The 27,911-nt window shown below is 39.0% G+C and overlaps 2 protein-coding genes across 4 annotated transcripts; both read left to right on the top strand.

Annotated features, from left to right (window-relative positions):
- Positions 1-253: 253 nt before the first annotated feature.
- On the top strand, positions 254-8,428 carry LOC116264379 (probable UDP-arabinose 4-epimerase 2). Of its 3 annotated transcripts, XM_031644547.2 has the most exons (13): positions 254-763; positions 891-906; positions 990-1,038; positions 1,555-1,703; positions 2,068-2,192; positions 2,446-2,559; positions 2,692-2,799; positions 2,891-2,982; positions 5,753-5,894; positions 5,971-6,065; positions 6,381-6,510; positions 7,583-7,727; positions 7,920-8,428. In XM_031644547.2, the coding sequence occupies exons 4-13, from the start codon at positions 1,640-1,642 to the stop codon at positions 8,162-8,164; spliced, it is 1,260 nt and encodes a 419-aa protein (XP_031500407.1). In that variant the 5' UTR covers positions 254-763; positions 891-906; positions 990-1,038; positions 1,555-1,639; the 3' UTR covers positions 8,165-8,428. The 3 variants fall into 3 exon arrangements, with proteins under 3 accessions (XP_031500407.1, XP_031500408.1, XP_031500406.1); XM_031644546.2 differs by lacking the exon at positions 891-906 and having other exon boundaries at positions 255-763; XM_031644548.2 differs by lacking the exons at positions 891-906; positions 990-1,038.
- A 2,205-nt stretch (positions 8,429-10,633) lies between these two features.
- Positions 10,634-26,345, top strand: LOC126410515 (uncharacterized). Its single transcript, XM_050080431.1, has 4 exons — positions 10,634-11,076; positions 24,793-24,869; positions 24,951-25,029; positions 26,263-26,345. Exons 1-4 carry the CDS (start codon positions 10,925-10,927, stop codon positions 26,288-26,290), a joined length of 336 nt encoding a protein of 111 aa, XP_049936388.1. The 5' UTR covers positions 10,634-10,924; the 3' UTR covers positions 26,291-26,345.
- The last annotated feature ends 1,566 nt before the right edge of the window (positions 26,346-27,911 follow it).

Raw genomic sequence — 27,911 nt, 5'->3', positions numbered from 1 at the left:
TTTAGAGCACCCTGTTTGACAAAGAGGAAAGACAAGAAAAGTAAAAAGGAAGAGGGAACGGGGAAGGACACGAGTGGCGAGAGGAGTGCGATGTCAAACACGCGGAGGCCGTGAGCGCAGGGGAGGTGGAAGGAAGAAACGAACGAGTAAGAGGGTTGGTTGTGGGGCCCGCCGTGTCAGCAGGCCAGGGAAAATGAATCTTTCTTCCTTCCACCTGCCCTTCCCCACCACATCAGGGACGGAGAAGGCCGAAAGCGAAATATTCTAATTCCAGGATCCCGCTCTCCACGTTTCCTGTAATTACTGAATCACCCTTCCCCTCCCCGTGCTCTCCTTCCTCTCGCCCCCTCCCTACTCTTTCTTTCTCTCTCTCTGAAGTTTCCTCTTTCTTCTTAAATTAGAAATTGACTCTTCGTAGGCATTTCTCTATTAACGATCGAGAGAGAGAGAGATCCTTCTAGATCGTCATGCGACAAATTCGCTGCAATCGGCGCTCCTTTCCTTCTTTTTCTACTAAATCTTCTTCTTCTTCTATTTCCGCTTGGAGTGCGGGTGTTTTTCCGGGGGATCCCCTTTGAATGCGGTGGCCTGGCGATCTTCTTTCTCCCGTCGACCGTACGGAACTCGTTCCCGTTTCCATACTTTGAAGAAAGAAGAACGTTCGCGTGATTTGCATCTCGCAATTATCCTTCCTGAAGAACCCTTGAGTTTGATTGAGTTGGCGATCTTCGGAACCTTTTTTGTTGAATCCGAGGCGAATCAGGTCTCTCTCTCTCTCTCTCTCTCTCTCTCTCTCTCTCTCTTGCTTGAAGGATCACGATTCTTTTTCTTCCTTGAATTTTTGTGCTCATCGATCTTCAGTGCTGTTTGATGTTTCTCTGTTTCCCTAGGTCTCTTTCCGAGGAGGTTCGTCCTTTTGGTTTCTTCCTTGTTCTTGTGATTTGACCATTTGAGGAGAGTTTTCTTATCCTTCTTTTCATTTACTTTAGGTGCCAATCTGGCGTTCTTGCAAAGCATGTGCTCCTTCCAATAACGGAGGTTTGATTTCTCTGATGATTTTTTCAGCTTCTTCTCGTCTATCTATTTTATTTTTCAAAAATGATGTCTTGAGAAGGTTCATCATTTTCAATTTTACTTATTGGCAAAGGTCGTCAGCTTTCCTTTTCTCGTTTGGTTCTTTCTAAGCTTGATGCATGTTGCAAGGTTGATCACTGCCAATTTTATTTATTGGCAAAGGTCGTCAGCTTTCCCTTTCACCTTTGGTTCTTTCTAAGCTTGATTCATGTTGCATTTAGTCGAGGATCATATAGAGATTTGAAGTCCCTTAATTTACATTCGAAGTAAACGTTTTCTTATTGATCAATGGGGCGTTGGCAAGTATCTAATTATGATTCAATGCGTTCAGTTTCCATCAATTCCTCATCTGGGACCACCTAAAATTAAGGGCAATTTCTCTTTTTGAGAATTTTACTTGTCTTTGCTGTTTGAACCTGCTCGCGGTAGACTTCTTTTTTCCTGAATCTGATCTGCTTTCGTTTGGTGTTTGTTGGCCAGATTCTTACGAGTTTGGTGCATGCATTGAAGTTTGGTCCCTAGGAGTTCGATTGAGTGGTTTTCTAAAACGGGTGAAGAAACTCACATGCTTCCTTCCAGCAGGAATCGACTCCAGCCAAGGGCCAACCGACCGTTTTGGACCTTTTCAGGCATTTTTCTTTCTTCTTTTACCTTCTCGTCCCATGTCTTGGTTTCAGTTGACCACGTTATCTTCAATTTTCTTCTCATGGCTTCCTGACATGGTTTCCAAATTGCGTCATAACAGTCAGTTGTCCTCTTTGGCATTTGGTTGTGGAAAGTTTTCACTGAATTGCTTTTCTCCTGAATTCTGAACAAATGCATCTTTAGGTTTGTAGATTTCTTGCATCTTTGTTCCTACAAGTTTTTGGAAATACAAGTCTTCGATCTTCCTTGCAAAAAAGTGCTTAAAACCTAAAAAGGGTTCTTTTTCTTTTCTGGCGAGCATTTTCCTGGAGTTCTTGTGATAGACAACTGATCTGTTCTCCCATATAGGTATGGATTATGGCGATTCAAGACGAAAACCTCATCTTTTTGGGAAAGTTATTTTGGCTGCTATCCTCACCGTTCTCTGCATTCTTATTCTGAAGCAGTCGTCAGGCTATGGTAGCTCTAGCCCGGTAATCATTTCATATTTTCGTAATCTCCTAAAGTTGGTTAAGGAGTTTCGGTCGGCCATGATTTATGTACAATTCATGACTGATCTTGAGCATGTAATATAAGAAAAATTCAGTGAATCAAGCTGCCCTGCAAAAGTCCACATCCATGTGCATTCATGGAAATCATCGAGTGTTGCTATATCTTTAATCTTTCAATTTGCACTTTTTGAAGTATTGGTGTCTTTTTTTTCCTTTTTCTCTGTTGGCGTTTTAGTTCCCTGGGCATGAGGATGGTGTTACCCATGTCTTGGTGACTGGTGGTGCTGGCTATATAGGTTCACATGCTGCACTCCGGCTTCTAATGGATAATTATCGTGTAACAATTGTGGTATGTTTTGGTCACCTTTTAATTCAGTTCTTGAAGGTTTGCTTTGAAATTTTGTCTTATGGTGTGGGGCTCTGCTTGCTGAGGATAACTTACAACAACTGTATGCATTTTTCTTTTGCCTATGCATAACAGGACAATCTTTCAAGGGGCAACCTTGGTGCGGTGAAGGTGCTACAACAGCAATTTCCAGAGTCTGGAAGGCTTCAATTCATATATGCTGATCTAGGGGATGGAAAAGCTGTATCCTCCTGAAACACAACAGTGACATAAGTTTTGATGGAAATTAGAACATACTGTGTGCTTGTCTATTTTATTCTTTAACCTTATTAAGGTCAAAAAAATATTCTCGGAGAATGCCTTTGATGCTGTCATGCATTTTGCTGCTGTGGCATATGTTGGAGAGAGTACGCTTGATCCTCTTAGGTATGTTTTCTTTGTATTTTTGGAATTGTTTTGCAGAAGTGATTGTTTGCCTCAAATAAGTTGATTTTTGTTTGAGACAATTTCTGGGCAAAGGTTTTCTTGGAGACATTCACAGAATGTACTATTCCATGGGAATTCTTAGGAGTTCCAGACACTAAATAATGGAAGGCTATTAAACAAATTTGTAGCTTGTATCTGAATGGTCACTTGGTTGGACCAGCCACTGACTTGTGATCCCTGTCATTCAAGTCGTCAGGGACCAGTCTTGTCAACAACTCTGGCAGCTAGTCAACATTTAGTCATTTACCTACTAGGGTATCTTGAGTACCTACTGTAAAAGTTAGTTTTTTTTCTAATGTTTTTTGCCTTTCTCCAATTATATATTTTGTGTTTTTCTCTTGTTTAAATGTTCTCAACTACTGGCCATAGAGATTCACAGGATTCCTGTGGCGAACCTGGCTGTAGGTATCCACTTATACACACATACTATATATATATATATATGTGTGTGTGTGTGTGTGTAACTTATGTAGGTATGTATACATGTATAGAAACTTGTGCCTTCTACTTTATGTGCCTCGTGTGTGTACTCATTTTAAACCAAAGTCACATGGGTGCACCAAAATTGGTGAAGCACCCGAGTCAACTTGGGTGTAGGTGCGGCTCGACTCGGCAAACTGAGTTGGGTGTCGTTGACTGCACCCACTCTTGTTTTTTTTCCTCATCTTTTTTTCCCTCTTTTCTCTTTCCTCCCCCTATTTTATTTATTAAAACTATGAATTTTGTCTGATATAAGGGTAATCTTGATAAGTGTTGTACGTATCGTACGATATGGGTCCGTATCGTACGATATGTATCGTCGGGTTTTAAAAATGTGATACGATACACCACCTGTATCGTACAGTTACGATACAGGCACCGTATCTTAAAATATGGTTAGTATTTTTATTGATTTTTTATTATTTTTTGAGAATTTCTTATATTTTTTTGATTTTTTTTTAAAATACGATACGGTTACGATGTGTTACGATATTTTACGATACAACGTATCTTAAAGCCAGACCGATACGGCTTACGATACAGTTTTTACAACATTGATCTTGATAAAAAAAATTTAACAATATAGAGTATAGACAAATAAAATACTTATATAAGAGATTATGTATATATGTATACATATATCTATATGCCTTCGCTGCACCCGCACCCAATTTTTTTGGGAACTTGCTATATCCCACACCCGCACCAGCACCCGCATCCCGCACCCATGTGACATAGTTTTAAACCATCTATGGGGCTATAATCAGTGAACAACCTTACCCCTTAAATAAATTGGTAGGCACACAAATTAGAAGGCTCTATCAGAAAATGCGCTTTTGTCAAAAAAAAACGCGATAAATTAAATGGCCATTTAAAACTAAAAAAAAAGCGTTTTTTGAAAAATACATTAAAAACGAAAAAAACACTTTTTTAACCCGTTTTTTCTCTTTTTTTTCAGTTTCTTTAATGGAAAACAGTTTTTTTTTTCATTTTCTATTTTTTATTTGTTGCAAATCTGCTTATCTTGTGGTGTTTGTGTCATTAGTCTCACTTATTTTTTTTTTTCATTTTTAATTTTTTAAAATTTTTAAAAATTTACCATATTTTTCCCTTTTTTTTCAAGCTCGCCGTATTGTACCAGAGAAAAACCTCAGAGACGTTATTTGTGACTATGCTATATATATAGGTATATTATAAATGGTAGGCATGGTAGTTACACAAATTATAAGCATTATATATGTGTGTGTGTATGTATGTACTTATACACGTGTTTGTGTTACACTGGTGATTTTACATATGAACTGTTGAGGAACCTTTTTATTGTTGTGTAGTGCCATGTGCAATCAGCGAAGCATGTGGTTGACATGATTCATAATAGTTTTGATCTTTTCCAGTTTATGTGTTGTATCTGTGTGCCTCTTTGTTAATGTTAGTTTAGTCAACCGACTTGGACTGTCTCAGAATGTCAAAATGTCTATTTTCAGCTAGTTCCTTTAGGGCCTTGACTGATTTGAGTCTGACGGCTTGAATTTGACAACTATTGTAATATATTTCTTGCAAAAAGGTATTTATAAACAGAAAAATAGATGACATATACTTAAAATACATTCAAAATGAAAACTTACAGAAAACTTGTGAAATCAACATGATTCATATTTTTGGTCAATTTGAGAATATTCATTCACTCTTTAATAACTAATAATATCAGGCTATTTTAAAGGTACTTATGATCAAATGACCTGTCTATATGGGAAGCATATAAATCTTCACGTCTTGGCTCTATGTCTCTTTGTTGTGAATGCACTGATGTTTAACAGTGTTAATGAATTGTAAGCTTACTAATGTGGCTTACATAGTGTCGCAGACTGTGGCTTTTGTGTGTTTTTCTTCTTCTTTTTTAACAAGAATTTTTCCTTTGCTTGGTTGTACAATCTCTATGTTTGTTGTTATCACATCGTAAACTTGTTTTCTTGATTTCTGTGTATGCAGTAGTGAAAGCTTCTAGATACTTATTATCCTTGTTAATAGTAGGAGGAGTCTATTAGTTCAATTTGTTTCAATTATGATATTGTTATTTAAAAGATTAATTTGTTCCAATTATGATATTGTTATTTAAAAGACTAATTGTGAGTCAAATATTGGGTTCATTTGATCCAACTGGCTTCTGATTGCTGCTGTTTTCTCACATTGTACTTGTTAATTTTTAATTGACATGTCAAGTTGCTTTCAGGTATTATCATAACATCACATCAAATACATTGGTGGTACTTGAAGCTATGGCAGCGTATGGTGTAAAGACACTGATTTATTCTAGCACATGTGCAACTTATGGTGAACCAGATAAAATGCCGATAAAAGAGGATACTCCTCAGGTCAGAGTTTGGTAGATGACATGAGCAATGAAAATAAATGCCTTTGTAAACCAGCATCTTGTTTTCCTGAATGCAGGCTCCCATCAACCCATACGGTAAAGCCAAAAAAATGGCAGAAGATATCATCTTAGATTACTCCAAGAAGTCGGACATGGCTGTCATGATACTGAGGTTTGTTAGACTGACACCTGCATTAACCATCTTTGTTCAGTAAACTGGACTCTTAATTTTTATAAGAACACCTATTTTCTTTTCTTCCTTTTTTTTCATGACATCTAAAAATTTGATGGGAAGAAACCTTTTTACTTCCTTTTACTGTTATTATATGTACATTTTTCCATTGCAGCAATTAGTTGTAAAAAATCCTTTGTGCTCATGATGCATTTACTGTCTATCCTAATTTAGCTCCTGGTATGACCTTTCATGTTATGGATGCCTTAGTCGCTTAGTGACTTCTAATTGATTGTTACTTAATTGGATGGCCAGATACTTCAATGTAATTGGATCAGATCCAGAAGGAAGACTAGGAGAAGCTCCAAGGCCAGAGCTGCGGGAGCATGGTCGTATATCTGGTGCATGCTTTGATGCAGCTTTAGGAATTATTCCCCATCTCAAGGTATTGGTTTGTATAGGTTGTCTTTTATTGTGTTATGAGTTACTTTCCTCCTGGGTTTTAGATCATTCCATAATAGTCTTGCAGATGCTCTGACGGTTGTGTCAGTTTGTTGATGATTATTGTTTTATGATAGATGCCTATTCCTTATTCCAAATAAGCACTCCGGTTCTGAATACTGTGTGGTTGTTGAGTTGGTTACTCCCAATTTATCTGGGAACCTGAGGTTACATAAGTTAAAAAAGTAATTATGTGAAAGTCGGTGCGGACAATAATGTCTTAGACATGCATTACATGCTAATGCATGTCTGGATGCTAAACCAGTAGACTAGCTTTTAACAGTTAGCGTTTTTGAGCATTAACTGGTTCACATTTTCTGGCAGTTCCATGTTACTTAAACAAGGAGGCATGCTTCCTGCCACTGTGTGGCGGTTTGCTGGTGACAGGAGGGATTGTCTCAGGAGGGATGCAGGAGGATGATACCTCTCCTTTCTCCAGCCAGTCCCCTCTTCTCTCCAGCGAAATGCCAATGTTTGCGTATTTTCTGTTTAAATCTGACTCTTCAGCCAAACTAAACTGGAAACTGTTAAAGAATTTAGGCTGTTTGTTAGAATAAGCATGATCCTTCATGTAATATAAAGTTAGTGCAGTCCTTGCCCGGTGCATGAAGACTGCAATCATCCAATAGTACGAAAAGGCTGCGGGGAGTTAATATCACCTACCTGCCTGGTTTCTCTTTCAAACCTTTCTGTCTTTTGAACTTTGAACCTTGTTCTGAGAAGCACAAAATGCCATGTATTGTTTTTCCTTTTACACTTGTGGCGGGAGCTCTAACAATTATGTTATTCAGAAATAAAGTTTGCATTATTTGTTGAATGCAAGTAAAAAGGCATGCAGTATTGTCATCTCACAGCTCAGAAGTCATGAATTGCTGAATCCATGAGCTGAGAACCACAAAACATCTTTTCACATTGTTTAGTTCTTAGATTCTCTCAACTTCCACTTAATTGGGAACTTTATGGGAATACAATGTCAAATGGGTCAAATTTTAGCAGACTTGATGGTCATTGTGCAGGTTGCAGGGACTGACTATCAGACTGAAGATGGTACTTGCGTAAGAGATTATATTGATGTGACCGATCTGGTTGATGCGCATGTTAAAGCACTTGCCAAGGCAACACCTGGGAATGTTGGCATATACAACGTTGGTACTGGCAAAGGTAATGATCCATTTTTTTTTTTTTGGGTCCTTCCCCTTTTGCTGCTTCTCTTAGCCTCTGCTGGCCTGTGAATGTGGTCTCAGCTTGTGCATGTTGTTACAAAAAGGAAGACTTGGTGAATTTGCTAGAATTCGTGGTTAATTTTTTTTAGGGATAATAAATACATTGTTAGTATTTTTCAACTCAATTCAGGTAGATCTGTCAAGGAATTTGTAGAAGCATGCAAGAAAGCAACGGGTGTCAATATTGATGTTAAGTACCTAGCTCGCAGACCTGGTGATTATGCAGAAGTTTACAGTGATCCTTTGAAGATCAGGAGGGAACTAAACTGGACTGCTCAGTACACTGATCTGCAGGAAAGCCTAACAATAGCATGGAACTGGCAGAAGTTGCATCCAAACGGCTACGGTTCAAGAGTTATGGCAATGGATGCTTGACGCAACAACCAGTGGGGGGGTTTAACGGCCAGAGAATTTTAGTCTTTCTCATTTGTTGACACCTAATCTTTTTCTTCATGATCATCACCATTATTGGTGCTGTAGCTAGCCGGATACGGTGACCAGAGTGGAAATTGAGGCGTCACAGGCATGTGATAGATTTTGTCTGATGTATTAGAGGCGATCAGGTCAGGCATTTGTCCATTATTGTATGTTCATCACAGCCAAGTCAAATAAAAGCATATAGGAGAGGAGATTCATTTCTTTACTGTGCATACACACCTCGCTAAATACAGGAGGGACTTGCGAATGCAGAACAGCGTCCGTATCGCCTTTTTCTTACTGTTGAGATGCTCTCAGAAACTGTGATTTACTGTGCATACACACCTCGCTAAATACAGGAGGGACTTGCGAATGCAGAACAGCGTCCGTATCGCCTTTTTCTTACTGTTGAGATGCTCTCAGAAACTGTGATTTTTCCAACCTGGACAAACCTTTTTTAAAATAAAAAATCCAAGTGGTTTTAAATTGTTAAGGTAGAGAGCCTTGTTTCCTGATTGTCCTCACCAAATTAAGAGGGTGTTTTTCCACCTTTGGTATGACCATGTTGAGCAAAAAATATGATCAACCAGGTAAAAAGATGCCCATATAAGTAGGAGGCGGTGTTGCAGCGGTGACCTACTCCGATGGAGGAGATACCACCCACCTGCAAGTGTGGTTAAAACGTAAGAAAGTCTCGTTGGTGGAAAAAAGTCTAAATAAAAAAAAAATTAAACTAATTTAAAGCTTCTCTCTTTCATCAAGAAAAGTGGTCTGGCATCTGTAGTTGAGAACGATCAGAACCCTCGACATTCCTGGTGAAGAGTTGCATGAGATCAATTCTTCGAACATTGTCTTTTATTGGAGGGGAACAAGGGAATCAAGATGGCACTACAGGAAGCTGACTGGCCACGTGACAAAAAGACCCATGCTGTACATTCATGTTCTCATCTGGTTTCCACCTTTAGTTCTTACATATAGTTTAAGTCCAGCCTTCCTATAATATTGCAAACAGCCTGGTACTTTCGCAGTTTTTTCCTTTCGCAACCCCATCAACTGATTTTTTTTTTTGCAGACTTGTGGTCGGATTGACAATACCTTGCCCTAATAAATCTGCCAGCCCAGTAGCGGAGCCACATGGTGACTGGTGTGGGCAGTTGCCTTCACCAGCTTCACAAAGTCTATTTGCTTTTACATTAACAATTTGATATACATATAGGTGCCCCTAAAAGCATAAAACATATTGAATTAGTGTCCACACTCCACACCATTCAAAACTTTTTGGCTTGCTGGTGCGCCAGCTGACGCATCTTACAAAGCAGAATTTTGTCTATAAAAGCTAAGGTATGATCATGAGCAAAATTTTGTCCATAAGTTAATGCTAAAAATGAGGAAGTTGTTCAATTTTGTCTAGTAATACCATGAAATAATACTGTGGGCAATGCTCCCATGTTACTTGTCAAGTGCTATATATATATATATATATATATATATATATATATATATATATATATATATAAAATCCCAAAAAGAAATTGGTTCTTCATTTTTGTACTCTTTTTTCTCTCTCTCTCATGATTTCGTTTTTAAACCTCTTTTCACTTTAAAATTGGTGAACCAGTAAGGGACGGGAGCTCAAAATCCAGCACCTCCCAAAAGGAAACCGGTTTTTCTCACTTAGGCATGTGGAAGAACCGGTACGGTCTCCTGGACAATAGGAAGCATGAGGCACTTGAAAGTTGGACCCCAAATCCATGCATCGTCCCATCGTCTATGCCACCGCAGGAGCCCCTGCATTAATTTCCACCAATCAATTGAACCACTTGTGCAGATTTTGAGCTCTAAAATCCTCCAATGCCAGCAGTGTCCTAGCTAGGGTTGGGGGGCACGTGCCCTCCTTTATTATTAGTATTATTATTTTTAAAAATTCGTCTGTAAACATGCATTATATTTTTAAAATTTTTGGCCCGCAACTGGATGCCAGCAAAAAAAAAGGGCAGCCAAACGGTGAAGATCAGGGCAGCCAAACGGTGAAGATCATGACGAGATGAGTTGACACCTGGGACGCCAATGGACCTTATTTGGATTCTGTATGTAAAGTTAAAAGTTTCATATTTAAAAATGGATTAGACGTAGATTTCAATCAAGTTTCATATTGAATTCCAAATAATTATCTTAGATTTAATATCCATTCTTTTTTTAAAGTTGGTTCATGATATGTTTAAGGTTTGCAACAAAAGTATAAATCCCCAATGGGACGCAAAACAGGAAAAGTGGAACTAAGGATATTCATCAGGCCAAATATAAGACAGGTAATTAGGTACTAGGTTTACGATAGGCTGGGCTTGGTTTACCTGTTGCCCGATCAATATATATGTATATATAAACAGTGTTTCTGTATGCTCGCTGTCTATTTACCAAAAATTGGACGGCTTTCTCATCTCTTTCTCGATAGGGGCTACCATGTTGTCTCTCTTTTTCTCTTCTCTCCCTCTCGCTTTGACGACTGCTCTTCTGCCTGACCTGCAAATCTCATCCGGCCTCCGAATGGCAACTCGCTTCATTAGGTTACTTCGGTGAGGCGCTCGATTGGGGCCTCCCATAAGTCTCTTTCTCTCTCCCGCATGCTCTTGCGCCCATCAGGTCAGTATTGCCAGCGAGACGCCGTCTGACCGAAGCCCCCCTTCCTTCTTTCTCCCCGCTAGCTCCCCCCTTTCTTGGATGGCAGAAACCCTTTTTTCCTCACTTTTGGCACTTGATGCTCCATCACTCGTGCGTGAGCTGCCGAGGGGACATCCAATGCTGGAGACAGCGTCGTTCCTCTTTGTTCAACGCAAGAGACATTTCATGTCTAGTGACTGGGACCTGCACAGGTGAGCATTTTGAGTCTTTCACTCAAGCTCTGTTTCGTTTTTTCCCTTTCTGATTTTTGATTTCCCGTAGTTCTTCTTGGTCACCGGAATCTGATGCCATTGCTCTTATTAATTTTTAATACTATTTCATGCAATTTTGATATGACTTAACGATCTTCAGGTTTTGTGTTGTATAGGCTTCAGAAGAGTCGTACTATCCAAATCAAAGCTAAAACAGAGAAATTATGTGCAAAGTAGTGAAATTCTGTTATCAAGAGTAAAATAATTTTTTTTATTAACCCATACTTTTGGTCGAACCTAAGCCCTTTATTCTTAGCACATACTTTTTATTTGGGTTCGCATTTTTATCAACGTGTCATTTATTTTTAACAGAATTTGAATGGGTTCTTTAGTGAAAAAGTAAATCATTTAAGATACTTTGAAAAGATGAGTGTTAATGAATAGGCCTTTTGAGAGCCAGATTTTTTGTTGGAGTTTGTATGAAAAATTTTGAGCTAGACAGAAACCCTAGCTCTTGTTGGAGAAGAGGATCTCGACTTCTTCAGTTCTTCCTTGGTGATGCTTAATGCAGAGGAGGATTTTTTGGCAGCCCTAGGGTATGCCACTTGATGCCGGCCAATTGTCTGACTTGTGACGCAGCTCTTTCGTGTCCCCATGCCTTTGAACCCACACAAAGAGGAGAATAGGAGATTCAAAGAGGATTCTAGGCCACCCATGGTTCACTCAAAACCAGGATTCACGTAGGACCCCACCCATTTCTAGGTTAGTTTTTATGTTTTTCATCCTTGTAGGTCATGTATTAGCCCGTTTTCATGCTTTTTCCACATCTAAGTATAGAATTTCCAAGTTTTACATCCATGCATTGCTGTTTTGAGGAGAGTTGCTATCAAATCCGAGTGTTAGTTTGTCTAAATAGTGTGTGCATCGTTGATTTAATTGCTGGGCTTACGTACGTTCAGGTAAGACGTTTTTTAGAGTAGGGTTTGCTTGATTTTGAGCATCTTCTACGGTATAGTCGTTTGGTTAGTATTGTTTTCCAACATATTAATTTCATTTTCTAGCAGATTTTCTATTACTTTTTGTTATATCAACATAAAAATGTGTGTGCAACCATTGTTTTGTGAGTGTATTGTTGCATTTTCATTGTAGTAGGGTGTTAAGAGCAGAAATTAGGTGTAGGAGCTCAACAGCAGCTCCCTAGCTGTCTGGTGGCAGCCATTTTTTTTGTCGCTCCTCTTTAATTTCCTTCATTTACAACGTGTCGATTGATATTCAGTGTGCACTAGTGTCGATTAGGTAGTTTTGGTTCACATTTTGTTAATTCCTTAGTGATTGTGCTGTAAAAGTTTGTGCCTATTGTGATATTTCTTTAGTGGTGGGCTGCTGGCTGCAACAAGCGGCATTGATGCATATTTTCTTTTAGGTATACATATTTCCATCTTCAATTAAGTGAATGGTTCTGTTCATGTTTCGTTAACGAAGTAGTGGTTAGGCCATAAGGTTTAGGGGGTTTTGGGGTTTTTAGCCAGGCACAATGTGTAGGCTGCATCTAGCTCCAATTTTTTCTATACTTCTTCTAATTGCAGTCAAACTCAACAGCTATTTAATGTTTTTGGTTATCGCTTCATGGTTTTAATAATTATCTTGATGTTAAGTGGTCAAAGTTGCATCTTCACAACAACAAATAACATTTATGAATGGTCAGAAACCGTTCCTAAAGTGCAGGCAGACGTTCCTAAAAGTAGTTGGGAGCAGTCGAATGACCATTCCTAAGCCGTTTGTAAAACTGCTGTTCCTAATTATTTTTAGGAATGATCACAACTGTTCCTAGTGTAGACATTCTAGAACCGTCACCCCGATTGCTCCTAGATGCCTCATCCAATCACTTTTAGAAATAGAAACAGGTTGCCCCAGCCATTCCTATTACTTTGTACAATTATATATATATATATATATATATATATATATATATATATATATAAGATGAAAATCTTTATATTTCATTGAGACATCAAACATTTACTAGAAATGAAACTCACATGGAGAGGTTCTCAGACAAGCAGACTTATCCAGAAAATCATGTTACCGTTGAGAGAATAGACCACAATTTGCCACTATTTCTGGAATGAGCAAGCCAATTTGTTAGTGATGTGATGCATGAAGACCTTCTTTGGCTTATGACCTCCCTAACTAAAGCTACATCTTTTTCTGTCTTGCCTTGGTCTAAGGCGCTGTCACTCGTGTATCTTTCTATTAGAATTTCCTAGCTGCAATCCATGGACTATTGTGTAGCATGAAGCTTGGTTGCAGCCTATTTCACATGGGTGTGGGTACAATACAGGTGCGGGTACAACGATACAATTACGAACACAGCAATTTTGAAAATTTTGGATACGCAGATACGACAAATTTTATATTTTTAAAAATAATAAAATAAAAAAAATATTAAATTAATAGTTCATTTTTTGGCGTGTCCCCATCCGTATCCACGTGCCGGAGTGGGCACGTGGGCTAAACCCACGTATCCATGTCACGTAGGTTGCAGCCTTCGTGTAGCCTTTTGCCAAGTGTGTCAATCAAGTAAATAGTCTCCATTTCTACTTTCATGATGAAAAGATGATTGTGTGCAACTAACAATGCAGACACTCCCTTCAGGTTCAACATTACTGGCAAGTACCTCAGGTCCAACATTATGCTCCCTCAACCACAGATGGTGCTCCTCATTGTCATGGCACTAGAAATGCTTTTGAACCAAAAACAACACAGATAAGTCCATTAACACCAACTTCTTTCAATAATCAGTAAACTACCAATAAACAAAACTTACTGCCCAATATTACCATGGGAAGGCCAAGCACTTAAATGATAAATGATTAAATATAGAAATACAATCATGACGGCATGGCCTCACAGTTAGCAATCAATATGTTCAACTAATCTAGCCTATATAAAACCAGAGTGAAGTGCATTTTCATCAATTGTTAATCAATAACAAAAGATACACTTTCTTCGGATACAAGGACAACCAGCTTTACTTAGCCACAGTCCTTGAAACCCTAGATTCCCATTGCATTCCTCTTCACTGCAAATTGCAGAAATGCGTTTATGCTTGATGTCACATGAGAACAGTATAAAATACTCCGTTATAGATGAAAAGTGAAGGATTGTAAAAGAGAACCATTAACGAATTAGATGACAACAAAACATTGAACCCAGTTTCGTACCTTGCTACAAAAATCATAAAAGACAAAAATCATAAAAGTACTTTGTATGCTGATTGGCTAGCATTTCGTTGATCGGCCTATGCATACTGGCACCATAAGGTAAAGGAGTATTTTATACAGTAATCATGAAAATTGACTACCATTTTATTGATCAGCTTTGAAAATTGACATCTCCTGACGGACCAGCTGTATTTCAATTGGCTACTTGAACAGTTAAACCAACAATTGACAATATCATGCCAAGCATTATTGCACTCAAAGTTGGAGACATGGTAAGCTAAAAACAGAATTTGTAGACAAAAATTGCAACTAATGATCAAACTTTACAAGCAAAAGAGCACAAACCTTAAAGGAAGGAGATTGATGCTCCACCATGAGCCTGCTCCAGGTTTGATGGCCAATAGTAGATAGGCAGGGAGGGTAGCATTCTCCTCTAATAAGCAAGCCATCAATAATTATGTAACGAGCAAGTCACATGATGAAACACTACGAGATAATAATACACATTTAACAAAGTAAAATAGGCTTGAAGGATAAAAAAACATCAAATATGATTTTGTAAAAGACTTTCACATTATACTCATAATCTACTATTTTTTCAAATATTAACTATACAGTAAACAGTAATTACCTATTTCAAAAGAACCAAGCTACATGAAGATTTTTGCAGACAAAAATGTTTTCAGGATATATGAAGACAAATACAAATGCAACGTAATTGATTCACACTGCATCAGAAGTTCAGACCTATGAAAATCTAATTGACTGCATAAATAATAAAACAGCTGTAATGACTTGCCTATAACTCGAAACAAGTTCCAAAATATAGAAATCTTCTCATTATGCCACCACGTACCTCAATAAAAGAACTGCATCTTTAACTTTCTTGCTAGTGAATCCATCTTTGCTAGTGAATCCATCTTCTTTTGAAAAAGGCAGTAGTAGTTGGTCACCATATGGCTACTGTCAACCTGCAAATAAGCTAGAAGTACAAACTATAGGAGAACATCAGATCCATTGTGACTCAGATCGAACAGAAATGCACGAAACATTACAACCAAATCAAAACCATAGTGAATCTCATATCAGCTTAATAGCTCATGATATGACAATGCATGACTCGATGATAATTTTTTTTTAATGGTAACAGAGAGGGAGAGGGGGAGAGAGAGAGAGAGCGAGTGTACCTTATCAATTAGAGAGAGGGGAGGGAGGAGGCCTTGCTCCTCGATTTGCATCGAAAGCCTGTAGAGAAATAATTCAATTCAATAGTTCCATGTATCATTTTCTTATTACAGCTCAATGAGAGAGAATAGAATGCTTCCAGAATCCTCTTTGCAACCAGAATGTTTGTTGCCAGAACAGTAAACTCTCCCTTCCGGCGGACGAATGGCATCTACTGGGCAAGCCACCCTCTCATCGATCCTGGGCGCAAATGCTCATTGGCTCGCCTAAGTCTACAGAGGACGAGTTATTGCCAAAGGAAATTTGAGACATTGAAGGAAAACCTTGGATTATCGTCCTTGAGCAAACCATCAAAAGATTGGAGGAGCCTTTCTGATGGATTGCAATATGTTGTTTTATTGGAGGCTCCCAAAGGAGAAGTATGGAATACACGTACATTGACAATGGCTTGAAAAGGTTGTGGACAGAAGTTAAAAACCCTCATGTTTTCTTTTCTGGGTAAAGGCTTTTTTACGGTTCGTGTTGATAGTGAAGAGGAGGTGAAATATATCACAAGAGGTCAATGGAGATCGGGCGGTAGGGTTCTGGTTCCCGCTTCTTGGAAACCAGAGGATTCCCTGTAGATCTAGCCTTCAAGTCCCAGTTTGGATTCGATTACCTAGCCTGCCACTATTATTATGGAATAAAAAACATTTATAAGTTTATAGCTGCAACGTTGGGAGTATCTTTTCTTCCCGAAGATGAGTAAAGCTGTCTGAAGCTCCAAATCAGCTTTGTAAGAAAAATTGCTGAAGTGCCTTTAAGATCTGCCCCATAACCAGAGGTGACTTTACTGTTGTGGGGAGAAAACGCCTCTCATCTAGGAGATTGTCTATGAATCCTCCATAAAGTTCAGCACTAAACTTAAAATTAGAAATCTTACTAAGAACTTTAGGGTAGCTGTTGAAGCGGCTCCATCACAAAAGAAAATGGAAAAGTCTGAACGTGGATGGTCTTCGGTGAAGATTTCTAGAAGGTTTCCTAGAGGCACGGATGGAAAGAAGCAGAGGGAGTCTCAGGGCAAGGAAGGTTATGGAAAAGGAACGACTACTGCTAGTAGAAAATCTGAAAATAACAAACACAACCACTGTTTCAAAGTTCTTTTGCATACACAAGGGCAGGAAGTGGAAGAGTATGCAGACTGATGATGCTTAGTCTGACGCCCACTAGACCAACCCCACTAATTGTAATGGGCAACTTCTTCTGTATCAGCAAGGGCTTTCTGAGAACTTGATGCAAGACGCTTGCAGGGAAGAAAACACCACACGGCCGATAGAAGAGTCCTTCCCAGGTACTCCTGTTACAAATTCTTCGACACTTAAATTCTTATTTATTGCATTGCCTATGGTAAATGTTACCAAAATTAATGCTCATCTACAAGAAGAAAAGGATGGCCCAACTGGCTTCGTTCCACCCTTTTCCCAAGTGGATGAGGTGAAGGCCCACATATGGGAAAAGTAAATAGCATTAACTCTCCTAAAGATCGGTTAGGGCCTAATTTTTCTCCATCTGCGACAAAGAGGGGGAGTAAATCTAATGGCTTAATTAGTTCAATTTCCAAGAGACAAAAACTCTTGACCTCTTAAAGTTCTACCAAGAGTCTTTCTCTTCTTGTTGTTTTTTCAAATGGTAAAAGCAGAAATATTGATAATGTAGAAGATGGTTGTCTCCCTCCAAGCCATACGACGGAGAGGGTTAAAGCAGAACTTAAAGGGAACTTGGACCCCCACGACACCATTTTTGAAGATCAAAGTCCAAACTAATTTTCTAATCCCTATGATAATCTTTGCATGGAATATAAGGGGCCTTGTAAGAAGGTCAGCTTGCACGAATTGTATAGTTGTTTTGCAAGACATCATTTTGAAGATCAAAGTCCAAACTAATTTTCTAATCCCTATGATAATCTTTGCATGGAATATAAGGGGCCTTGTAAGAAGGTCAGCTTGCACGGATTGTATAGTTGTTTTGCAAGACATTAGTCTTGATTTGTGTTTTGTTTATGATTCAATGATGGATCAAACTAAATTTGAGAGCTGGGCTACTAAGCTTCACCATTACAAGGTTGTTTCTAATCCATAAATATAACAGAAATTCATTTTCATAGATATTGGATTTTAGGCTTCTTGCACTTTGAAGAACCAACTTGTTATTTTACAGTGTTTGGTGTTTAGCTTCCTCCAAACATGTTGCCCAAACGTGCAAGTTTCAACTTATGCAAAAAACTTACTTATAAACTCTCAGCTTCCTTCCACTGTTATAGGTGATTTGAATGCCTTAAGATGCCATTTGGATAAAATTGGTTGACAATAAAGTTGGGGAAGTTGTTCAGATTTCAACACTTGTTTTTGACTGCAATCTCACTATCATTTAGGACCCTTATACCAAATACTCTTGGTCAACAATAGAAGAGATGCAGATAATGTTCTTTATCGCCTTGATTTAGCATGGTCAGTCTCTTTTGGTGGAATAACTGTAGTTTTATTTTCGCTGAAGACTTTAGCGAGGACAGTTTCCGATCATAGTGCTTAAGTATTGTACATTAGAGAGGGAGATCAGCCGACTTAGGGTAAGAAATCTTTCAAAATGTTTAGTTGTTAGATGGAGAGGTCAGAATGTCTACAAATTGTTATTAATAGTTGGAAATTAATGCAAGGTGGGCTGTCCCATGATTCACTTGTTATTAAGGTTCACTTATTGCTAACATTACAAGTTACTAGAAGAAATTTGAGCTACTGGAACCAAAATTCGAAATTGCTTTGGAGATATCACTCAGAAGATTCTCTTTCTAAAAAATAAATTGGACAGAAATCATAGATTCGTAAATGGTGGTAGTTTTGATACTCATTATGAGTGGCTGCTTAGAGATGAATTAAGTTGAACTCTAAAAGAGGAAGAAATCTTCTGGAGGCAAAAAATCTAGCATTAATTAGCTTTCTAAAGGTGATAAAATAAACAGGGGAGGAGGATAATTGCTTCTATTTGCATTTATGGTCATAAGCTACAAGGTTCAAAGGCTTGCACAAACTTTTTCAAAAACTTCTTTGGTGATGATGGTGGTGGCGAACATGACTTCTTCACTGATTTACATGAGGATCCTTTTGTTCTTGCTAAGGAGAATGATGATCTTAAGAAGGTCCTAGATGATGATGAAATCGTGAAAACATTGTTTGGTATGTAAACTAAATGCCAGGACCATATGGTTTTGGAGTAGTTTTTTTAAATTATATTGGAAGATAGTGGGTGGGGATGTGACTCTCGCGGTGATTAAGTTCTTTATTACTAGCAAACTTGTAAGTCAGTAAAGAGAATTTATCTTCTTTTAATTTCCAAATTGCAGAGTGCGTTTAACATAAAAGATTTTCATCCTATTTCATTATGTAATGTTGTTTATAAAATCATCACTATGAAAGAAAGAGGAACAGTGAGAGAGAAAGAGAGAGAGAGAGACGACACAAAGAATGGCTAACTCTCTTGCGTTGTTATGCAAGGGATATCTTCTCCTTATATAGTGTGTAGCACGTTACAAGGTATGGAAAGAATACAACACTTCAAGAAATATGAGATAATTACAACCTGTAAGGAAATACACCATAACGATTGAGAGGAAGGGGAAAGAAAAGTTTGAATTCAAACTTTTCTTTCCTTAGTTGGGTTGCTCCTCCAATGACGTTTTCTCCTTGCTAAGTTTAGTGGATTTGATTTCCACTATTCCTCAAGGAAGATCTTTTACATTGCCAAGGTTAGTGGATTTGATTTCCACTGATTTCTCCTTGACAACGAGGAGGACCTTTTACACACCCCCTCAAGCTGAGCGTGGCAGGGACAATGCTCAGCTTGTCTCTAAATTCTTTGAATTTTGCATATCCAAGAGGTTCGGTCAATCCATCTGCTACTTGCTCGGGTGATCTAATAAAGTTGATTAAGATATGTCCCTTTGTTACATGATCTCGCACAAAATGGAAATCAACTTCAATGTGCTTTGTCCGATCATGAAAAACAGGGTTTGCTGCTAAGTATAATGCACCTATATTGTCGCACCACAGTATTGGAGTTCCAGTGCATGATATGCCCAACTCAATTAGTAGAGCTTTCAGCCATAAGAGTTCTGCAGCAACACATGCGAGAGATTTATATTCAGCTTTTGTACTTGAACGAGCCACGGTTCGTTGCTTCTTAGATGCCCAAGAAATAAGATTATTACCCAAGAATGTTACACACCCTCCTGTTGATTTCCTGTCTTCAGTACTTCCAGCCCAATCGGCATCAGCAAATGCGCTTAAGTGAAGATTATTTAATTTTTGAATGCGTAGTCCAAGCTGGCTTGTGCCCTGTAAATATCTGAGAATGCACTTGATGAGCCTCCAGTGGCATTCTAAGGGTTGATGCATGTATTGACATGCTCGATTTACTGCAAATGCCACATCCGGACGTGTGAGGGTGAGATATTGTAATGCTCCCACCACGCTCTGATAGAGAGTAGGATCTGAGAACGGAGCGCTAGACCCTGAAACATGGCCGGTAGACATAGGGGTTTGGACCGGCTTCGCGTTGGTCATGTGAGCTTTCTGTAATATATTGCTAAGGTAGGCTCCTTGCCGAAGAATCAAACAGTCGGGCTGCCTGGTCACCTCTATGCCAAGAAAATATGATAAATTTCCCAAGTCTTTGACTGAAAAAGATGCTCGAAGTTTGGCGAGAGTCTGATCTATGAGAGCATCGGATGATCCAGTGATAATAACGTCATCAACATAAACTAAGATATATATCTTTTCACACCCTTGGTGGAAAATAAATAGAGACGCGTCTGATTGGGATACCTGAAAACCAATGTTGTTGAGAAAAGTGCTTAGGCATTGATACCATGCTCGAGGAGCCTGCTTTAATCCATACAACGCTTTGTTGAGTTTGCAAACATGAGACGGGAAGCGTGGATCTTTAAACCCTTCTGGTTGGGTAATGTATACGTCTTCATTAAGAACGCCATTTAGGAATGCATTATCAAAGTCGAGCTGGCGAAGAGACCACGCATGTTGGACAGCAATAGTGAGAATGACGCGAATTGTAGTGGGCTTAACCATGGGACTGAAAGTCTCCAAATAGTCTATCCCAGCTTCTTGTAAAAATCCTCAAGCGACCAAACGTGCTTTATACCTTGAAATGGAACCATCAGCAGTGCGTTTGATCTTGTATATCCATTTAGTATCAATAATATTATACTCTGGGCATTGTGGAACTAGATTCCAAGTTTGATTTTTATGCAGCGCATCTATCTCTTGTCTCATAGCGTTAATCCAGTGAGTAACACTTTTGGCTTCCTTGAATGTGGCTGGCTCCTGCTCGACTCCTTCTTTGTTTGAGCGGAGAACGTCTTGGGTTTGAGAGAACCTGTCATAGAACGAGTAACCATTTTATGAGGTGACGCACCTGTTGTAGGACGTGTGACCATTCTATGTAAGTGTGTTAATGATCGTTGAGCAGGGGTGATGATGTCTTGACTTCCCCTTGTAGATGGTTGATCTGGAACAACAACAACATGTGATACGTCTTGCTTAGTGTGGATTGCTTCGGTCTGAGCCTCACTTGGTTGACCCTCTATATTGATTGTTGGAGAGATGACGACACTTTCTGTATGAGAGTCGCTCATTGTGATTTGTCCTGAGTTGGTTATATTGCACTTACTATGAATTTGTGAAGCCCACTGTTGAAGATCAGCTTCTTGAAGCGAGACATCACTTGTGTTGCTAGAGCCTCTAGAGTGTTCATCAAACTAAACATGACGAGAAATTATCACTCGCCTTGATTTAGGATCTAGACATACATATCCCTTGTATCGACTCCCATATCCAATAAAAATGCATGGAGTTGTCTTTGGCTGAAAATTGTTGTCATTACTCAACGTCAATAGTGGATAACACTTGGATCCAAAAACTCTAACACAGCTGTAATCTGGAACTTGATTGAATGTCATTTGAAATGGTGAATTTCGGTCTAGTTTGAGAGTAGGCAGCCGATTGATTATATAGACTGCCGTTTTAAAGGCTTCCACCCAAAACCGATGGTGAAGTTGAGCATCATGAAGCATGCTTAATCCGGTCTCAACTACATGTCGATTTTTCCTTTCTACAATCCCATTTTGTTCGGGTGTTTATGGACATGAAAAATGGTGCATAATTCCTTGGTTTTCCAACTCATTTTCCAGAATGTTATTGCAAAATTCTCCTCCATTGTCTGATTGAACAGTTTTGATAGTGGTTCCCAACTGGTTTTCCACAAGAGTTTTGAAATTGACGAAACACTGATATACGTCACTTTTATTTTTCAATGGAAACAACCAAGTAAAGCGGGAATAATTATCAACAATCAATAGAAAATACTTAAAACCATCTTTGGACTCTACTGGGGCTGATCCCCAAACATCCATGTGAAGAAGTTCAAGAGGTTTAGCAGCATGAAAAGATGACAAAGGAAACTGCAACTTATGCGCCTTTCCGATTAAGCAATGTTCACACACCTTTTTCGGAATAGGACTGCTTATTGAGATGTAACTGAGAGCATTAAGCAAAGATACTATGTTCCTATTTGCATGTCCGAGATGCCGATGCCATTCCTCATACGACCCTCGAACCTTCTTTATTTGTTGAGCCACACACGCCTTCTTGATGTCATCACTAGGTCTGGTCTTTACTTGAACCGGGTAAAGACCATTACTAGCTTTCGGTCCTCGAAGAAGTATTGCTCCTGTCTTGTGATCCTTGATCATAAATTCAGATGGAGTGAATTCAAAAATGCAATCGTTGTCAGATGTAAAACGACCCACAGAAATCAGATTGTGTGCTAACTTGGGAACATGTAGGCTATTTTTCAGAATGAAATCAGTCCCCTGTATGTTAACATGTAAGTCCCCAATGTGAGAAATAGGAAGACACTTACCGTTTCCAACCATCACGGATTTGGAGCCTGAGTACGTTTGCTTGTTCTCGAGATTGTCGCCACTGGCGACAATATTGTTTGTTGCCCCTGTGTTTGGATACCAATATTCATCACCCGACTCTTGTAATGTTAAGGCTGAAAAAGCATGAGGATTGATATCCCAGCACGTCTTGGCTGTGTGACCCTTACGGCCACAATATTGACACTCGACGATCTTCTTGGGTGGCACGGTAGTTTGCTGGTGGTGCGGCTGTGAAGGATTATTCGGATGAACACTAGTCATTTGTTTGTTGAACTGATTTTGGGTCAGCTGAAGAAATTGGTTTCTACCACGACCGCCTCTTCCTTGATAATAGCCTCGACCGCGCCCACGTCCGTGGCCTCGAATGGTGTTGAAGGCTGTTATAGTAACTTGTCTTTCCATAGGCGACTCGGTAACATCATTTTTTACAAGTTGAAGACGTGTTTCTTGATTCAATAAAAGATCATAAAGCTCGACAAAACTAGGCAATTTTGTTGAGGACGTGACTATAGAAGTGATCAAACTTTCATACTTTGATGGGAGTCCATTAAGTATGATTTGAACTAAGTCTTCACTTGGAGTGTGACAGCCAGCCGCATCAAGGGAATGAACTAGAAATTTGACTTTTTGCAAGTAAGAGGTCATGTCAGAGTTACCTTTCTTGATGAACATCAATTCTTTCTTTAATAACATGACTCGCAGTGGAGACGGGGAGCCATCAGATTTTTCCAACGCCACCCAAGCTTCTCGCGCTGAGTGAGTCCTGATTATTTGACCGAGGACAGCTTCGGAAACGGTGACTTTGATCCAACTCAAAACCAATTGATCTGATTTTCTCCATGCGGCGAACTCAGGATTGAGTTCATCTTTGTCATTTCTTGCAATCATTTCTGGTGGAGCTTCACCAGATCCGTCGACAAACATCATCAAATCTTGAGATATCATCACAAACTCAAGTTGACTCCTCCACAGTAAATAGTTATCTCTGTTTAGCTTTACAGAGACGAGACTTGCGATTGACGACGACGATGCCATGTGATTAGTGGCAAATCGAGCGATGATAGCCTCGGTGGGTCTTCCTTGTTCAGACACAAAAAGGAAGAGATGACACGTTCCTCGGTGAATAGGTGAACAAAAGAGAGTAATAGCGCGCTCCTCGGTGAGGCTAGAAATAGCGTGTCCTTCCCTTTTTTTTTGAGAGCTAGGAAAGGACTAACAGCGGTGGCCTTCTTTTTTTCTGTTGAGAGAAAAGGAGGCACACGCCTCGGTGAAAGCAGAAACAACACACTCGGTGAGAAGGAGTCGCACAAGCAAAAAAGGAAGGCACGCGCCTCAGTGAAACCGTGCTGCTGCCTGCTCGATGAAGACAGGAAGCAGCAGCGCACTCCTCGGTGAAGACCTCGGTGGCTTTCACTTGCTTGCCAAAAGCATGAAACCGCGCACACGTAGATGCAGGATGCGGAAGTCCACAGTGAAGAAACTGTGGTTGCAGTGCAGTGATTTGATTTCCACTATTCCTCAAGGAAGATCTTTTACATTGCCAAGGTTAGTGGATTTGATTTCCACTGATTTCTCCTTGACAACGAGGAGGATCTTTTACACACTAAACTTATGGCTGATAGAATGAAGATTATTTTATCTCACATTATTGTTCAAGAACAAGGTGTTTTCCTTTCCAACAGAGCTATCCACCATCACTTTCATTTTGCACATGAGGTCATAGCCTGCAGAAGAACAAAGGTCAGTCTATTCTCTTTAAGTCAGATATCTCCAAAGCCTATGGCAAAGTAAGATGGTCCTTTCTTTGGAAAGCTCTCTCATATTGCATTTTTGTGCTGAATGGACAAGTAAAATTATGTCTTGCATTTCTACTGCATGTTTTGCAATTGTCATTAACAGAAAGGAAGGTTCTTTCTTTCATAGCCATAGAGGTCTTCGATAAGGGGACCCTCTTTCACCTCTATTATTTACTATACTTATTGAAATTCTTTGTAGAAAATTAAAATGGTATGTTTAAAATGGAAAAATCAGGATTCCAAGGTGCATTGCTAATGTCACTTCTTGATTGGGAAACTTGTTTGCAAGACAATGTTTTGCTTTTCATTGGTGTTGATTATAGATATGTCTTGTCAGGTTTCACATCTAAAGCTGGGTTTACTACAAATCATTCTAAATGTGTCTTTGTTCCTTTCAATCCTCAAGAAGATAGATTGACGGCCATAGTTAATCCCTTTGAATGGCAGATCACCAGTCTTCCTCCTCCATATCTTGGCATTTCACTGTTTTATGGTAGCCTTAATGTTTTCTTGTTCGAAGACTTGTGCAGGAAAGTGGATTCGCATTTGGCAGATTGGAAGAGGAAGCTTCTTTCATTCTCTGGCAGGGTTTTTTGGGTGAACTATGTTTTGCAATACTAGTATAGGTTGTAAAGTGGAACGAGTAGAAATTTTATTATCTCTTGACTTTGTTTGCAGGTACACCAGCACGTCGATTAGATCTTAAGCGACAAGATTTGAAGCTCGAGGCATTTTGGGTATTTTGGCGACGCGATAGGTATGGTGGCATTCCAGGCAAATCCCTGCTGGAGCCAACTTTTGAATGTGTGTCTTTCAGGATCGTTGGATCCTATGATTGTGTTGTGATTGAACGAATACATGTATGTGATTGAATTGTTATGAGATTTGTTTTGTTTTTAAAATTGCTATGCAATTGCATGTGCATGCTAGCAATTGCAATTACTTAGGACAGATGAGGTGGGGTGTTGAGTCACTATCTCATCGATCCCGATTGTGCATTAAAAAACATCCTAGAATGATAATTACATAGGACAACTACGAGCCAATCACAGATTAAAACTACTCTTTGTGGTCTACTTAAGTTTTGAAAGATGTGTTTGATTAATGTGAATGTTGTAATAAGTTTCATATGCATTGTCGTAGGCATTATGTAATTGAATGACTTTAAAAGGTAGTTGTACCCATAAAATTATGATGGCTAGCTAAGAATGTTGACTATATGTGTAACCCTGGTGTAGAGGCATTTGAATGTATGAGTGCACTTGTGAAATGAACCAACCTCATGTGCTAGCCGGTTATTTTATGAATGTGTTATCATAATAAATAAGTAAGAAAGAATTATAGATGTAAGGTCAGTGGTTTATGGCAATGTATTTGAGAGATGTCCTGCCTTTGCTATTGGTCTCGCCTGCTCGAAGCGCAGGCAGTGCAAAATTCTAGGATATTGTTGTGTGATGTGCTTGGAGCGTTGGACTCCCACCTTCCTAACCTGAGTGTCCTAGGGAAGCCTAAGCAACTCTCCTTGGGATTCACACATCCATAGGTGAGTGCTATACCGCTACAGCATGAATGGATTCATATCATTTCGGGCCACCACTAGGGTTGTCTCCCAATTGTAAGTTGTCCATGGTATGCATGTGTCTGTGTTGCACCCACAGAAACTGTCAATTCACTAAAGTTAATATAAATGAAATTATTGTACATAAAAAGAATGTGAATGAAGAGTATGTGAAGGAAGTGAATATGCATGAAGTGAATGTGATCATTGAATGTGTTAATTGTGGCAACTGAGTGGCATTTACATGTCGTGGTATATGTGAGGGGCTTCCATGACAAGTCATGTGATTGCATGTCCTTTAATGACATGATAGTGACTTGCTTTCGTAATTGTTATATTCCAGATTTGAGCCCTTACCTTGGAGGGTTAGGGGTTTATCTGGTTTGTTGTTATATTACGAATTCTAACCCTTCTGTTGTTTACTTTTTCAAGTTTTGATGGACCCAGGGCAGCAAGTTGATCAGATGGCTGAACTCACATCCTACTGAAAAGATTTTGAGTCTATTGTAGTGCCGGCACGTCATGTTTTGGTCTCATTGATATCTTGTTTTTGTTAGATATCAATGTTGTGGTTTTGAAGCATTTTTGTCATATGTATTATTAAGAAATATGATGTAATTTTATACAAACTGAATTTATCATATAATGGAAAGTTGCACCATCGTCTTTGTTTTGCATAGCTTCTTTCTTTTTGAATCATTGTGTCGTCGCACCTCAACGTTTTATGTTTTAACAATAAAAAAAAAATATTTGAGGGTCAAAGGGTTGGGTGTGACAGGTGGAGCCAAGACTTTCCAGCTAAAGGGCACTAGACATTTAAAATTTAAGTTTTAAGGGGCACCCATATATAAGGTGAAGTTAAAAAGGTTTTAAATAAGGTGATTTTTGTTGCTTGATGTGGGCAATCTCCAATATCAGTCCACATGTGACTCTACCACTAGCCCTGGCATGTAATGCCCCAAATATGAACTCAATGGAAAATGATTTTCAAGATAAAGCGTTTCAGGAGGTGCATGCAGCTAGATATGTTTAGAAGTGTAGTTACCTTTAGGTAATGAAATCTGGGAGTCCACCCACTCGTCAAAGAAGGGCAGCTTTGAGGTACCAGAATTCATTTTTAATGTGAAATAATGGGACAATCATATACAGGTCGGTTTGTAAGGTTAGCATGAAAAGTCTTTGATTTCACATACGGTTGTGAGATATGCTATGGATATGGATTATGGACATCTCATTCCTGGGGAATATTGTCTGCATGCTTACCTTCATAGGCTACTTATTAGATGGTTATGGACATCTCGTGTCTGAAGTAAAGTTAGAACAGCGTACAGAAGAAAGGATAAGCACCGAGTTTTCTCTTCCATCAGGGGTTCGATGGCTACATCCATAAATTTAGTTCAAATCGCATTGCAATTCTTATCCTTTTGGCAACCGTTGCAAAACAATCTCTGAGGTTAACAGCCAGTAAGCTGCCCTGACAACTTTATCGTTGACAAAGATTACTTTCCAAATTGTGGTGCGTGGCACGATAGCCGAAACTTGCATTCTCGAGTCACTTTTATCAAGCTAACCAAATACATGTCGTTTTCATGCGTTAAGAAGATACGAAGTCTAATCAGTTGTTTAGGTTAAACTTTACAGGCCAAAAAATATTGTAAGTATTTATTTTAGAACCCTTACATAACATGATTAAGTTTTTAAATCGAAAATCGTGGGTAACAGGAAACCCAAACCTGTTTCCGTCTGTCAGGGGAGATGCCAACCTAGATATCTATTCCTTTCTTAAAACACATACCCAAAAGATGGGTTTCAACTAGGGCACTCTGAGGAATAACCGTAAACTAGTTTTCATTAAGAATGGCTGTAATAATCTGGTATGTATTTAACCATGATGAAGCACTAACTATAGTTGAAAAATGTTTAAAAACAATACCAAATATTCACTACAAATCATGCTTTTATCAGCAAAGGAGAAGAATACATTAGACTTCATTAAAGGATTACTTTATTCAGAAAAACCAAGATATGTATGCATAAAAGTAACAGATAAGGTATCATAATCAGACTTGCCAAAAGTTCAC

This window comes from Nymphaea colorata, chromosome 11, assembly GCF_008831285.2.
Source record: "Nymphaea colorata isolate Beijing-Zhang1983 chromosome 11, ASM883128v2, whole genome shotgun sequence".
Taxonomy (NCBI): domain Eukaryota; kingdom Viridiplantae; phylum Streptophyta; class Magnoliopsida; order Nymphaeales; family Nymphaeaceae; genus Nymphaea; species Nymphaea colorata.
Note: the sequence above shows the minus strand (reverse complement) of the source record. Positions and strands in the feature narration are given on the sequence as shown.